The 15,539-nt window shown below is 36.3% G+C and overlaps 1 protein-coding gene across 1 annotated transcript in view; it reads right to left on the reverse strand.

Annotated features, from left to right (window-relative positions):
• The window catches only part of DHX15 (DEAH-box helicase 15), a 57,915-nt gene that overhangs the window by 19,749 nt on the left and 22,627 nt on the right, over positions 1–15,539 (reverse strand). Inside the window, exons 4-6 of the mRNA XM_019025482.3 lie at positions 9,050–9,209; positions 7,524–7,742; positions 1,652–1,819 (exon numbers count right to left, since the gene is read on the reverse strand). Of these exons, the coding sequence (XP_018881027.1) occupies positions 1,652–1,819; positions 7,524–7,742; positions 9,050–9,209 (547 nt within the window). The remainder of the gene's footprint in view (positions 1–1,651; positions 1,820–7,523; positions 7,743–9,049; positions 9,210–15,539) is intronic.

Raw genomic sequence — 15,539 nt, forward strand, 5'->3', positions numbered from 1 at the left:
CTAAGATGAAATTGACTCAAGGCAAGGATAACATGATTTCCCAGCAAGAGGTCCTATAGTTTTGGCTGAAACACCATCACTGGATGGCAAAGTGGCAATATAGCCCCTAGTTTTGAATTAAAAGCTCATGATCAGTCCTCAGAGTGAGCCCATCACCAGCTGTGGCCATCATCACATATCCAGCCACTGCTGAGTCACTCTTTTCAGTAAGACAAAATTCTCCTCAGCATCCTAAGGCTTTAAAACACAAAGAGCAAAACAGAAACAAAAACTTTAATTTACTTCAACGACAGCAAGCGCTCAGATGTGTAACTGTAGTAAATATGGGCCCATATATCTCAAAGAAGAACTCAATGAAACGAGAAGTACACAAAAGGATGCACAAACAGGACATCTTTGTTGTACCCAGTTTCACTCAATGGTAAACAAACACAACGTTTTAAAAATAAAACAAATACAGATATACAAAGTACACATGATTTCAAGACAAATGAAAACTAGGCAGGCTGAGGGCTGGGCTTGGTGGCTAATGCCTGTAGTCCTAGCACTTTGGGAGGCCCAGGAGGGGGAACTGATTGAACCCAGGAGTTTAAGACCAGCCCTGGCAACATAGTGAGACCCCACGTTGTTTAAAAAAAAAAAAAAAAAAAAATTAAAGCTCTGCCTGGAGGATGCATTAACTTATTATATAAATACTTAAGACATATATGTCTGTCTCTCTCACTCGCTCTCTCTCTCTCTTTCTCTCTCTCTCTCTATATATATATATCTGCTGATGGGGAATCAAAGATGTCTTCCCAGTCCCTCAACAAAGTATCTCAGAAATAGGGCTGAAATAATCTTGTTCCTGTCCGTTTGACAGGATCTAGATGAAGCTTCTGCATTCCAGGAACTCACATACTTATGCAGTGTGATCGGTGCTACTTTTCTTTTTTTTTTTCTTTTTTTTTTTTTTTGAGATGGAGTCGTGCTGTCGCCCAGGCTGGAGTGCAGTGTTGCGGTCTCAGCTCACTGCAACCTCCGCCTCTAGGGTTCAAGCAATTCTCCTGCCTCTGCCTCCTGAGTAGCTGGAATTACAGGCACGCTCTACCATGCCCGGCTAATTTGTTTGTATTTTCAATACAGACAGGGTTTCACCATGTTGGTCAGGCTGGTCTCAAACTCCTGACCTTGTGATCCACCCACTTCGGCCTCCCAAAGTGCTGGGATTACAGGCCTAAGCCGCCACGCCCGGCCACATCAGTGCTACTGTTATTAGAGGTCTGCACAGGGTCAACATTTCACACCTACAGACATTACATTTGGGAAGCCTTAAACAAAATTATGGGCAGAAGGCCAAGGCACCAAAGAAAAAGTGCTTACTTTATAACAAGTGATTTAATAGGAGAAAAGACAGTACTTGGCCAACATCCTCTTTTCTTAACTCATCCTAACTAATCTTCCATTTGCTAAGGAGGGACTACCTAGAAGAAGCAGTACTCATTCTTACTTTAGGGTCAAGAGATATGCAGAACCCTACAAATGGATATTATTTTGTTGTATAAAACCTAGATCACAATCACCCATAACTTAGTCCTTTATAACTGAATAAAGTTTATATCTCATAAATCATTATTAGTGAAATATTTATAAAGAACATTTCTAATGTTACCTTTCTTCCAATTGCTCCATTCTGTTTTTTGGGAGGTGGAGGCTCAAAAATGCGTTGCTGCTGCTGAGGTGGAAGTGTAGAATACAATGGAATGATTTTAATGTCGCCAACTTCAGGGCCCAAATCATCAACTTCACGCTTTATTCTCTTACAGGCTTCATCAATTTCCTACAAAATAAAAGTGAGTCTAAAAACGAATACTGAAACATTTTAAAGTATTTATTATAATCCTAGTTCTATGCAGTCTGTTTTATGTATGCCATCTTCTTTCACTTCATGGATACCCTATTTTCAATTTAGTAACCAAAACTAATTTAGCAAATTTCAATGGGATTTCCAAAACAATCCAAGAAACTTTCATTTTTGTATTCAAATGAATATATAACTGCCTTATTTGCATTCCACACCCCTTTTCTTAGAGTCAGATTTCCTAATTAATTCTCAACAAATTGTACTAAAATTGAAATTTCTCACTCAGGAATATTTAAATGCACTCATGACCTTTTCAATTTTCACAATCTAAAAGAAATTGATGTGCTAGACATTTTAAATAAGCCAATTAGGCTTTAATGTCACGTATCACTAATGCAATTATATGGAAGATTTGCTTCATTGTGCCTAATGAGAACAAACACCTTTACAGTATCAACACAGATATTTAAGAACTAGGCTAACCCAAATGTCTTAGAGCAGCTACAAATTTTTTTCTCAGAAAACTACAGTCACACGTTGCTTAATGACAGGAATAAGTTCTGAGAAATTTGTTAGGCGATTCTGTTATTGTGTAAACATTCTAGTGTATTCACGAACCTAAACTGTATAGCCTATTGCTCCTAGGCTACAAACCCGAGGAGCATATTATTGAAGTGAATACAGCAGGCAACTGTAACACAATGGGAAGTGTTTGTTCATCTAAACAAAGAAAAGGCATGGCAAAAATATGGTATAAAAGATAAAAACCGCCAGGCACAGTGGCTCACACCTGTAATCCCAGCACTTTGGGAGGCCGAGGCGGGCGGATCACCTGAGGTTGGGAGTTCGAGACCACCCTGACCAACATGGAGAAACCCCGTCTCTACTAAAAATACAAAATTAGCTGGGCGTGGTGGCACATGCCTGTAATCCCAGCTACTCGGGAGGCTGAGGCGGGAGAATCGCTTGAACCCGGGAGGCAGGAGGTTGCGATGAGCCGAGATCGCGCCATTGCACTCCAGCCTGGGCAAAAAGAGGGAAACTCCGTCTCAAAAAAAAAAAAAAAAAAAAAAAAGGTAAAAATCAGTACACTCATATAGGGCATCTGCCATGAAAGAAGTCTGCAGGACTGAAAGCTGCTGTAAGTGAGTGAGTACTTAGTGAATGTGATGGCCTAGGACATTCTGTACAGAACTGTAGACTTCATAAACACTGTACATTTTGGCTATACAAAATTTATTAAAAAAATGTATTTTCTTGTTTTTTTGATATATTTTTCTTTCTTCAATAAATTAACCTTAGCTTACTACAACTTTTTAACTTTATAAACTTTTAAATTTTAACTCTGACTCTTTTGTAGTAACACTTAGCTTAAAACACAAACACACCATATGGCTGTGCAAAAGTATTTTCTCTTTATATCCTTATTCTATAAGCTTCATTCTAATTTAAAATTTTTTACTTTTTCAACTTATTAAACTTTTTGGTTAAAAGACACAAACACACACTTAACCTAGGCCCCCACAGGGTCAGGATCATCAACATCACTATCTTCCACCTGAACATATTAACCCACTGGAAGGTCTTCAAAGGCCAGTAACACACATGGAGCTGTCATCTCCTGTAATAACAATGCCTTCTCCTAGAACACCTCCTGAAGGACCTGCCTAAGCCTGTTTTACAGTTAACATTTTTAAGTCGAAGGAGAACACTCTAAAATAATGATAAAACATGTAGTATAGTAAATACAAAAACCACTAACAATGTCCTATTATCATTATTATTATGTACTGGACATAATTGTACATACTATATAGTACTTTTAAACAACTGGCAGCAAAGTAGGTTTGTTTGAACTAGCATCATCATAAAGCAGTGAGTAATGTGTTGTGCTATAATGCTGCAAGGTTACGTTCAGCTCCACTATAATCTTATGGGAGCAGCACCACAGCTATCTGAGAAGTTTGTCTTGACCAAAACGTTGTTATGTGGCACATGACTATATTCTAACACATGTGCATTCAAGAGGAGACATAATGAATATCAAGACAGAAAAAAAAAGAGAGACAGATTATGTATGACAGCTCTGGGAGAGGCAAAGGAACTTAAAAATGGAAGGCAGCACTGCGGACAAATGTATTCTAAATTTTATTGAAGTATTAATTCAATTAAACCCAGAAGTATGTAAAACACTTATTATACACTAGGCAGCCTGTCCAATAAATGACCCAATCAGAAGCTACCCTTGTCAACAAAGTGCGTGTTTTTTTCAAAGGACAATGATACTAAACGGTGAGGAAGAATTTTAGGACATTTACTTTATATTTTTTTAATGTCCAACTGTGTTTCTATATCAAAAAACACAACGTTCTTAAACACAGTAAGAACAAATAAATTACTTTTCACTTATTTCAAACACATCAGTTCTTTTAAAGGTTATCTGCCTCAAAAATTGTAACACAGAAAACTATTAAAGATTCAATGTTACTAGATCCTCCTTTGAAATCTCAAGTTTCTAAAAGAAAATGAAAGTAGATGCTATTCATCTAAATAAAAAATATAACAAAGCAAACAAATATTTTTTGAAAATACTGCTTTCAAATGTTGTATCTAGATTAGAATGCCCCCTGCTGGCATGCAAATAAAAAATTAAGAGCTCTCCAACTTAAAAAACATTTGAACATAATATAAAACTAGGCTTCCAACATTTAAGAGTATCTGCAATTTTGTTAATTTTGCTGTACATAAATGAAAAATAAATGCTCAGAAATCACAAAATATCCAGATTTCACACATTAAAAATTAAGTGCTTAAATTAGACATTTGCTTTGTGATTCCAGTATTTTAAAATGACAATTCCAACTTTACTGGAGATTAGACTACCCAATCTGCTAAGTATGCATGGAGCTAAAACAAAATGATGACTATGTAGGATATAAAGGCATCTCTAAAATGTGGAAGAAATCCCGTAACACTTAAGTTTTTAGATAAAGTCCTAAACAGCTTTAAAACTTGCAATAAAAATTTTCCCTGAGGTTTGCCAAACTTCCAAGAAGTCAACACTATCAGCTGAGAATGCCACAAAACTTATCTGCATTCATCAGAATATAAACAGAAACAGGTAGTGGAGGAAAAGAAGTTTCAACAGCAGCCATCTGCTTAGTCATTAGCAATACTGAGAATAAAGACAGACAGTTCAGGAGTTTTTGATTTGAGGAAAGATTTTTAACTCCAAAAGCAGCAATATGTTAGTAAATTAATCTGGACCTTACCAATTAACTCACTGCATGTTGAAAAAAAATTTTACTAAGCAAAATTAAAAATAAAATTATTTAATTACAATCACTCTTATCTAATTACTATCTAGGCAACACTTTAAACTGTTCTCTCTTCCTCCCAAATTAACTCATGTGACTACAGAAGCACTTTTATTTAGTGGTCAGAATATGTTCTTAAAAACCAGTTTTAAATTTTTATGAGATTACTCAATTTCATGGAGGCTATTCAAATTTATGAAGAAAGGAGTACTGATTTCGCAGTTGCATTTAACTTACCAAGTAAAAATAACGAAGGTTCACAAAAATGAGAAGGTAATATTTACTTTAGACCAGCTCTACTACTAAATACAACAAATGAAATGTAAACAAAACGTTAGGTTTTCTGCTACCTTCTCCCCAAAACTCTTCAAATTCAAGACTGGGAATCTAAAGATAATTTAAAGAAGCAATGGTATACAAAAAAACAGTTGACAACTAGAGCAGCATTTTATTTCATGAAAGACACTCTAGCATACATCTGAAAACCCTTCGGCTTACTCCCTTTCTTTCCCCAGCTGTGGGATTCACAGAAAATACCGCACAAAGTTGTCTCAGAGAAAAACCTTTCGGGTCCTTAACCATGAGGCCATTTGATATTTCTGATAGAATCTCAATACGCTTATGTTATCTGAGAATGATGACAATTTTAAATAGTGATTTAAAAAATAAAAATATGGCCAGGTGCAGTGGCTCACGCCTGTAATCCCAGCACTTTGGGAGGCCGAGGCGGGTGGATCACCTGAAGTTGGGAGTTCGAGACCAGCCTGACCAACAAGGAGAAACCCCATCTCTACCAAAAATACCAACTAGTTGGGCATGGTGGCGCATGCCTGTAATCCCAGCTACTTGGAAGGCTGAGGCAGGAGAATCACCTGAACCCGGGAGGCAGAGGTTGCGGTGAGCCAAGATCGCGCCACTGCATTCCAGCCTGGGCAACAAGAGCAAAATTCCACCTCAAATAAATAAATAATAAAACAAAAAAAATAAAAATAAAAATATACTATGCACTTTGGAGGAAATGAGAAACTAGAGACCAGACACAAGAGGACAAAATGATTATCCCAACAGCCTCAATACTACATTACAGCACAAATGCTGTTTATATGCCATCAAAAAAGCATTTTGGGGCCAGGTGTGGTGGCTCGCACCTATAATCCCAGCACTTTGGGAACCCGAGAAGGGCAGATCACCTGAGGTCAGGAGTTTGAGACTAGCCTGGCCAACATAGTGAAACCCCGTCTCTACTAAAAATAAAAAAAAATTAGCCAGGTGTGATGGTGGGCACCTGTGATCCCAGCTACTTGGGAGGCTGAGGCAAGACAATCGCTTGAACCCGGGAGGCAGAGGTTGTAGTAAGCCGATAATCATGCCACTGCACTCCAGCCTGGGTGACAGAGCGAGACTCTGTCTTCCCTCCCCACCCTCAGAAAGAAAAAGAAAAACCCTTTCGTAAAAGGCTTTTTAAAACTTTGTATCATCCAAATAGCTTCTGAATTTATTTAGCCACTCAGGTATTCCACAGCACACCTACAAACACCCTATTGAAAAGAAGCTTAGAAATGCTACATCTGGCCGGGCGCGGTGGCTCACGCCTGTAATCCCAGCACTTTGCGAGGCCGAGGAGAGTGGATCACGAGGTCAGGAGATTGAGACCGTCCTGGCTAAAACGGTGAAACCCTGTCTCTACTAAAAATACAAAAAATTAGCCGGGTGTGGTGGCAGGCACCTGTAGTCCCAACTACTTGGGAGGCTGGGGCAGGAGAATGGCGTGAACCCAGAAGGCGGAGCTTGCAGTGAGCCGAGACTGCGCCACTGCACTACATCCTGGGCCACAGAGCGAGACTCCGTCTCAAAAAAAAAAAAAAAGAAATGCTACATCTGAGAATAAAATTTTAAATGAAGTAAATTCTAACTAAGAACTTTTAGTAATCCTTCCCAACCTTCATGAGCATATGGGAAGACAAAACCAAACTGAAGTGTTTTGATGATGAATAGGCACCCAAGTTCACTCACAAGCTAAATACTGATGAAGATAACCTGATTTCAAAGCAGCTGTGATGCACATTCATGCTTCAGCATAATAGCACTTATATCCCAGGGATCTCTTAAACTACAATTGCAAAATCTTGAAATTCCAAAAGCATTTAACACTCTTAAAATAATTATAACACAAACTCTAGTGGTATACAAAAGTATTCCTACAGTATGCAGATAAAAGGGGTTATATATTTTACATATTAATACAATCAGGTTGAAGAACATTGAAATAAAAAATATGATTAACATGTTCTTATGATTAAAGTTGCTGTGTATTAGAAACAGTTATGTCAAAAGCTAAATAATGAAGAAAATTAAAACAATACCTCTTGACCAGTTAAGAAAAGAAGAAGATCTCCCTCCTCCTCTTCACACATATGAATCTGGATAACTGTTCGAATTGCTGCTTCAAGATAATCTCTCTCTGGTTCTGGAGTATAGAAGATCTCAACAGGATGTGTACGCCCAGGAATAGTTAGGAGAGGACAGTTATCAAAGTAAATCTGGAATTTTCCTGCATCTAGAGTAGCGCTCATAACTATAACCTGAAAGAAAACAGTAAATTATTTGAAGCTGTCTTCAAGGATTCTTACATGGTCTTACAGTATAGCAATATTTACTATTCTACATATGTATCAGCTATAAAAATGCCCATGAAAACCTTCAAATAAACTGTAAATGAAAAATCAAATACATAATGGCTGAACTATAGTAAAAGTTATTTACATTTTTTAAAAATTTAGAAAAAAAATAAATGCACAAACTACAGCATTTCTTCATAAAATACCTTAAAATCAGATTTTATAAAATTATATGTAATTCAGATTGGTAAAAGAAAACATTAATATGCAGTATAATTATTGCTACCATTATTAAAACAAAACTTTGCAAATAGGAAAAAACAGAAAGAAAATGCAAAAAAAAAAATAAGTGGACCAGATATAAAAAGGTTCCTCCATAAAAAGTTTCATAAGAGTTCTTAATTTCTACTTTCAGGTTCTCACTAAAACCTTGGTAGCACAATAAATTTAATAAATAATGATAGTACTCACATTATTCTTTAAATATATTTTTTAAAGCATTGATCTAATTTGTATAAACAAAAACATGCTCAGGCCTCAGTTTTTTTTCTAAAGACCCAGAATCTTTCTTGCCAGTGCTGAACCCTTGTTTGTTTGTTTCTGCTAAGAGTCTCGCTCTGTCACCAGGCTATGAACCCTTCTATAACACACGTATCAACAAGGGATGAGTCTACATTCCAATGAATAGTATACACACACAACACAGCAAAAAGGGGAACATCATAGACTTTGGGGGACAAAAATGTCAGAAAATAGTTTTAGGCCCTTAATCAATACAGTAACAGGGGCCAAGGTACATGTGGTATGGAGGAAAGAAGTAATACACTAGGGTAAGTGACTACATTTCTAAGGAGCTGCCTGTCCTGTGTATAGTTATTTCCACTCTCCAGCATTGTAAGTTACAATGGGTGTTTGTGATGAGACAAGGACAAGGATCTGAGGGAGAAAGATTTGATCCTTAAGTAAAATAAGCCTCTGTACTTAATGAAGGGTAGAGTGAGTAGCACAGTTACACATATATGTTATTAGATTATAAAAGAACTAGGTGGGTTACAAATTGAGAAGATTTGGCTTAAAAAATGCTTTACTATAAAGGGGGAGAAATAAAGTCTAAAATGAAGGCACAGCAAAGCAGAAACAAAACAAGAAGGTACTTACTAGTTCCTTCTTTTACAGGTGATTTCTTATAGTTGGTTATTCATCAGTATGTATTCCCTGTTTTTATGCCCACATACACACATATATAGTTAAATGGAAAGAAATTACTTCACCTTTAAATCTGATCTCTGTCTTACAACCTCCTTCAGAACACCCATTAGAATATCTGTAGCCAGTGTCCTCTCATGAGCCTCATCAAGAATTATTACACCATAACGCTCCAGGAGGGGATCATTCATAGCTTCACGAAGTAACATCCCATCAGTCATATACCTATATTCCAAAGAACACGTTGGTTAAAGGTTCCGTTAGGTCATTTTAAAACCAAACTTCGTGACAAAAATGAAATGCAAAGACATAAGGTAAATTAAAAATAAACTTCTGCCCCAAACAAATGTGCTACTGTTTCATGATCAATTGCAAAATTAAGTTTCAAGAAAATCTTTTAAGAGTATACAGTGAAACAAGATATGCTTCATCAATTCTTGAAAAATGTAATACTGAAATGTACGGGGAAGACATGATATGACCAATTATGGAACATAATGATCACATGGTTTCACATGAATGCCAAGGCAAAATTCGTCATTTTCAATTTCTTAAACCTTTTAAAAGCATACAAATATTCAACACGCAAAATCTAATAAACCATTTTAAGTTGCTTCATGTCACACTACTAAAATGTTACCAAATGCAAATAAACATTTTTTGTTAAGCCTTAACAATTCCTTACTTAATAAGCTAACAACAGGCTCTTGGTTCAAAAGGGCTGAAAGCGCGAGTCCTCCCACCCCAAAGAAATAATCTTAAAGCACAAAAGGAATTCATTAATAAAAGAAGTGGGACTGAGGGGCAGCATCAACACTAAACAAATGCTGATACATAAATGGAAGATAAAAAACAAATGACGTCAGATTGATCAATGAACCAAAAAGGGAAACCAGGCTTAGTTAGGGATGGCTCAAGTGAAGGCTGCTAATATGGACTCCAGTTATCACAAGAGAGGTGTCACGTAAGAATGAAAGCAATGAGATCAAGGGTCAAGATTGTATAACTTTGCAGGGGTCAGCTATCTCCTGTCCATTCCACACTGGTTACTGATGTCTCTATGAAAAACAACTATCTTCCTTTTGGCACCTGAACAAAACACAGGATGCCTTTAGATGCTTAAGTCACAGCTCATTCAGTTAGATAAAAACCCATTATTTACAGATTTAAAAGTGGTATTAAAAAATCTGAAGCCATCATTTATGAATTCACCATTTTGGCTCTTTTTATGATTAGTCTAACCTAATCTTTCATGGACCAACTGGATATTTTTAGCTCATGCCATCTGCTGGAGCATTAAGTTCAGCAAATTGATAGCATACAACAAAAAGAAGTGAATTCTCTTTATTTCACCTAAACTTAATTCTAAATTTCATAAACTTTTGGCAAACAAATCCATCTTAACTCATTTATATGCTTTATGCTTCTTGTCCTTGGTCATATTTTTAAAGATAAACTACCACATTCCTGGGAGGGACAAACAGCATTAGCTATAAGGTTATTTTATGTAAGACCAGGAAAGAAAAAACACTGCCAATTAAATTATGACTCAGTGCCTTAAAGACAGTAAAGCATAGTGCAAGAATCAGCAACACTATAGCCCGTAGCTGCTTTGAAATTTCTTTGATCTGAGGACGTTTGGTAATTTTTCCTGTCTTCCGATATATCAGACACGAGAGAGGCAATACTCTTGTACATGATCTCAGTAGCAGAACATAACATACAGCTTCCTCTATTTGTGAGTTACCTCTCTTAGCTTCAATAGAGCGGTCTGTTGATTTGCAAGGCAAAAAAAAAAAAATGGATTGGTTACTCTTCCGACATTTGCTCAAATGCTAGCATATTTACACCCTATTGCTCCATTTCCCAGCCTCTTGATACTCAGTACTCATTTCAACATGGAATCATAGTGTAATATTTAATATTTCTGAAGGCATTTAAATTAGCAAATACTCTCAGTATATACAGACCCAACAATTCACATTATTTGAGGTGAAAATATGTACAGCTAGATCAAGTTCAAGTATTCACAGGCAATAATAACCAAACTGCCACCAACTACAAGACCTCAGTAGATTGTGAGACACACTGTAACTTCAGACAATAAAAACTTGAGAAAAAAGTCATAGAAATGATAAAATATGACTTTAAGTTGAAAACTTCTTAAAACTGGTTTTAAAAGTCACCTTCTTTATTTTGATCTTTTTTCTCCTCACATTCCTCAAGCTTTAATCAATCACAATATGGAGCAGAGCTAACCAACAGACATTCCTTTTTATTTTTCTAAGGGAAGAAATGTTACAGATGGCAGACTATAAATATTATAAATTAGATTAATGGAAATATTTTATTGTGCTTTATTAACTATGCATATTGCAAGTACTTAGTTAAATGGCCAAAACTTCTATCATCCACAGACAATTCCTAATGGTTCCTCAATACTGATCATCACCCAGGGATCCCATTCTATGAAGTGCTGCACTTAATTACTTCTTGCATCACCAGTTAATATGGGATACCGCTGTTTGTACAACGAATAATTTCAAGAAAAATGAAATTTCAGAATTTCAAAGGTCTCAAGGATATAGTCAAATTTACTTCTTTTCCAGTGAAGAAAACGAAAAAACCGTAGTCAACTTTTCCAGACTCTCAAAACCAGTTACTAAGACTAGGTATCACTGTACTGATTCCCAGTCCTAAGTCTCTCCTACATTAACACACTCTTCACAAAGTCCCAGATAAACGAACCCATTGTACGTACAAATTTCATAGCAAAAAGCTATTCGAAAGATATGCCCAGGTCCTAACCTCTGGTACCTATCAACGTGACATTATTCAGAAATAGGGTCTTTGCAGAAGTAATTAAGTTAAAAATTTCAGACAAGATCGCCCTGAATTTAAGAGTGGGCCCTAAATCCAATGACCAGTATCCTTACAAAATGTAAAGAGAGGGAGATTTGAACACAAAAGGAAAGCCACGTGAAGATGAAGGCAGAGACTGTGGTTACAAAGCTACAAGCCAAGGAATGCTAAGGACTGTTAGCCACCACCAAAAGCTAGGAGAGAATCATGAAAGACTATTGCCACTTAGAGCCTCCAGTTGGAACTAACCTGCCAACATACTGTTTTTGAACTTCTGACCTTCAGAATTGTGAGAGAATGAATGTTAATTTTAAGCCACTAAAAAAAAAAAAGAAACAGTACTTGATGATTTGCTATACTGTTAAATGTATGAAACCCTTTGCTTAACAACAAAAAACTAACTTGACACAGAACTCAGGAAAGGCAGAATCAGGCACTGGAGATAAAAACTACCGTCCATTTTCCTTTATGTAAGAGTCAAGTTTTACTAACTTTCTTAGTAGTAATGAAATATTTATAAAGGCTAAGGAATGAGTCACAATAGTAAAATTTTAAGTTTGAAGTTTCAATGATGAATTAATAAAAATGCCACAGGATAGCCAAACTCCACACTTTACTGGGTGCCTTACTATCTACAGTGTTTTCCAACTGTTTTAGGGCAGAGACGCTCTTAAAAATTTATTAACATCACCTGGGAACTAGTAAGAACTACAAAACTTGAGTCTCATCTCAGATCTACTTAATCAGATATTTTGAAGGTGAGGCATAGCAATCTGCTCTAACAAGTTTTCAAGTGATTCTGATGATTGCTAAAGTTTAAGAAACACTAGTCTAAATTAATCAAATTAAACAAGAAGCAGATTACCTAAAGTAGATGTCTAAAGTAGCAAAAACATCCTTGGAGTAAGTAACAGTTCAGCTTTTCAACTGTGACTGCTTAATAAAATATACCAAAAACCCAATGTACTGAACAGTATCAACCTAGCTTAAGTACTTTTTTGCAACAGGCACATGTAGATGGCGTTGTATAACTACAAGCCAACTGCCAACTATGATCTCAGCAAGATGACGACACCTAACACATCACTAATTCTGATTTGAACAAACCATGGTAAAACATTACATCCTGCAAATATATTACTTATTTATATTTCTGTATTTATATATATGTATATATATTTTATGAAACATTCCAAAAAATTACAAACTAAGCCTAAGAAAGGCAAAAAATCGTTTTTATAAAATGAAAACCAGAAATCCCTACCTCAAACCTTATGATCCCTCCCCAGTAAAATTCCTTGGTTAAATGTTTAAAACAAAAACAAAATAGTAAAATACATGGATTAAATTATTTAAACCAACACTGGGCAGGGTATGATGCAAAACCTGGACATCATAAAAGTGGTTAATTCAATACGTGTACAAAATTCAAGTCTCTATGTAGCATGAAGTGTCATAAAGCAAAGAAATGTATGACAAACTGGGCAAAAATTGCAACTTATATCCAAAGTGCTAATTCTGTTATAAGCTCCTACAAATCAATAAGAAAAAGGCCAACCCACTATAGAAACATGGGCAAAGCATATGAGGAAACATCTAATTCTATCAATTTTATAATACCGCATATTTGGTCAAATTTAAATTCTCTGAAACTAAGATGCATTTTAAAATAGCACCTTAAAAACAGCTATCAACTAGGCAGAAATCCTGAGAAGATGAAAAAAGCACCAGTCTCAGATTCCAAAAAGAAATACAAATGGCTAATATACAAAAATGTTCAATTTCACAGAAAATAAATGCAAATTAAAACCATAAAGTAATCCCATTTTTCACTTAACAAGATTGACAAAGATAAAAAGTTTTATAATGCTGAGTTGGCAAGGGTAAAGAAACAGATGCTCATTTATTGATTCCTTACTGGTGAGAGTATATAAAAATCTCTATGGAGGGCAATCTGCCAAAAGCTGATAAAATCCAAGTATACTCTATGACCCGAACAATTTCACTTGTAGGGAATTTATTTCACAGATGTGTATGTGTGAAAAAAATGTGTGTACAAGTTTGTAAGAGGATACAGAGGACAGCAAATGTTTCTAATAGCAAAAACTGCAAATGAGGTTCCATCAATAGAATTTGTTAAGTAAACTAAGGTACAATCACAAATGCTATGCAGCCATTAAAAATAAAGCAACTTAAAACCACAATGAGATACCATCTTATACCAGTCGGCATGGCTACTAAAAAGTCAAAAAATAACAAGGTTGTAGAGAAAAGGGAATGCTTATCCACTGCTGGTGGGATTGTATTAGTTCAGCCACTGTGGAAAGCAGTTTGGAAACTTCTCAAAAGATTTATAATAGAATTACCAGTTGACCCAGCAATCCCATTATTGGGTATACAGAATATAAACCCTTCTACCATAATGACATGGGCATGTGTATATTCACTGCAGTACTATCCACAATAGCAAAGACATAGAATCAACTTAAATGTCCATCAAAAGTAGAATTCATTTTCAAAAGTAGCACATATACACACTGGAATACTATGCAGCCATAAAAAAGAGATCATGTTCTTGTGACAACATATATGAAGCTAAAGGCCATTATCCTAAGCAAACTAACACAAGAACAGAAAACCAAATACCTCATGTTCTCAGTTGGGAGCTCAACTTTGAGTAAATATGCACACAAAGAAGGGAACAACAAACCAGAGGATGGAGGGTGGGAAGAGAAAGAGAATCAGAAAAACTACCTGTCAGGTAACTATGCTTATTACCCGAGTGACAAAGTAATCTGTACACCAGCCCGTAATCCCAGCACTTTGGGAGGCCGAAGCAGGTGAATCACTTGAGGTCAAAGTTCAAGACCAGCCTGGCCAACATGTGGAAATCCCATCTCTACCAAAAAATACAAAAATTCGCCAGGTGTGGTGGCGTGTGCCTGTAGCCCCAGCTACTTGGGAGGCTGAGGCAAGAGAATCGAATCGCTTGAACCCAGGAGGCACAGGCTGCGGCGAGCTGAGATTGGGTCACTGCACTCCAGCCCGGAAGGGTGAGACACTGTCTCAAAAAAAAAAAAAAAAAATCTGTACACCAAACTCCTACAACATGCAATTTACCTATACAGCAAACCTGCACACATACCCTTGAACGTAAAAGTTAAAAAAGCATAAATAAAGCAACCTGAAAAAGGCATCTATTATAAATGAATGGCACTGTTTAATCTGAGTAATTAGATTTACTGTTCTCCATATTACCTAGGAAAGCTTTACAATACACTCAGAATTACATGGAGCAATGAGGAACAATGATGAAGGAAATAAAACACACAGAGGTTAAGAATACACACTTGTTGCAAGACAAAACTGGGTTTAAGTCCCTGTTTTCCTATTATTGTCTGATCTTGGACAATTTCTTCTGTAATGGTCCCCTTGTAAAAATGTGAACAGGGTAAAAATTGTTTAAAATAAAACAATGTACATATATAAAGTCCTCAGTACACTAACTGCCTGGCACTTGGGAAATATTCAATAAACGGTTCTATACCACACTCTTAACTAGCCTCCATGTAACTCATAAATCCTTGGGATAGCCATACACTTTATGAAACATAGTGTAATATATACATAATCCTGTCTCCATCAGTTGGGTCAAGAGAATTACAGTTGACATGAAATGATAAACCCCAAGCA

Source organism: Gorilla gorilla, chromosome 3, assembly GCF_029281585.2.
Source record: "Gorilla gorilla gorilla isolate KB3781 chromosome 3, NHGRI_mGorGor1-v2.1_pri, whole genome shotgun sequence".
Taxonomy (NCBI): domain Eukaryota; kingdom Metazoa; phylum Chordata; class Mammalia; order Primates; family Hominidae; genus Gorilla; species Gorilla gorilla.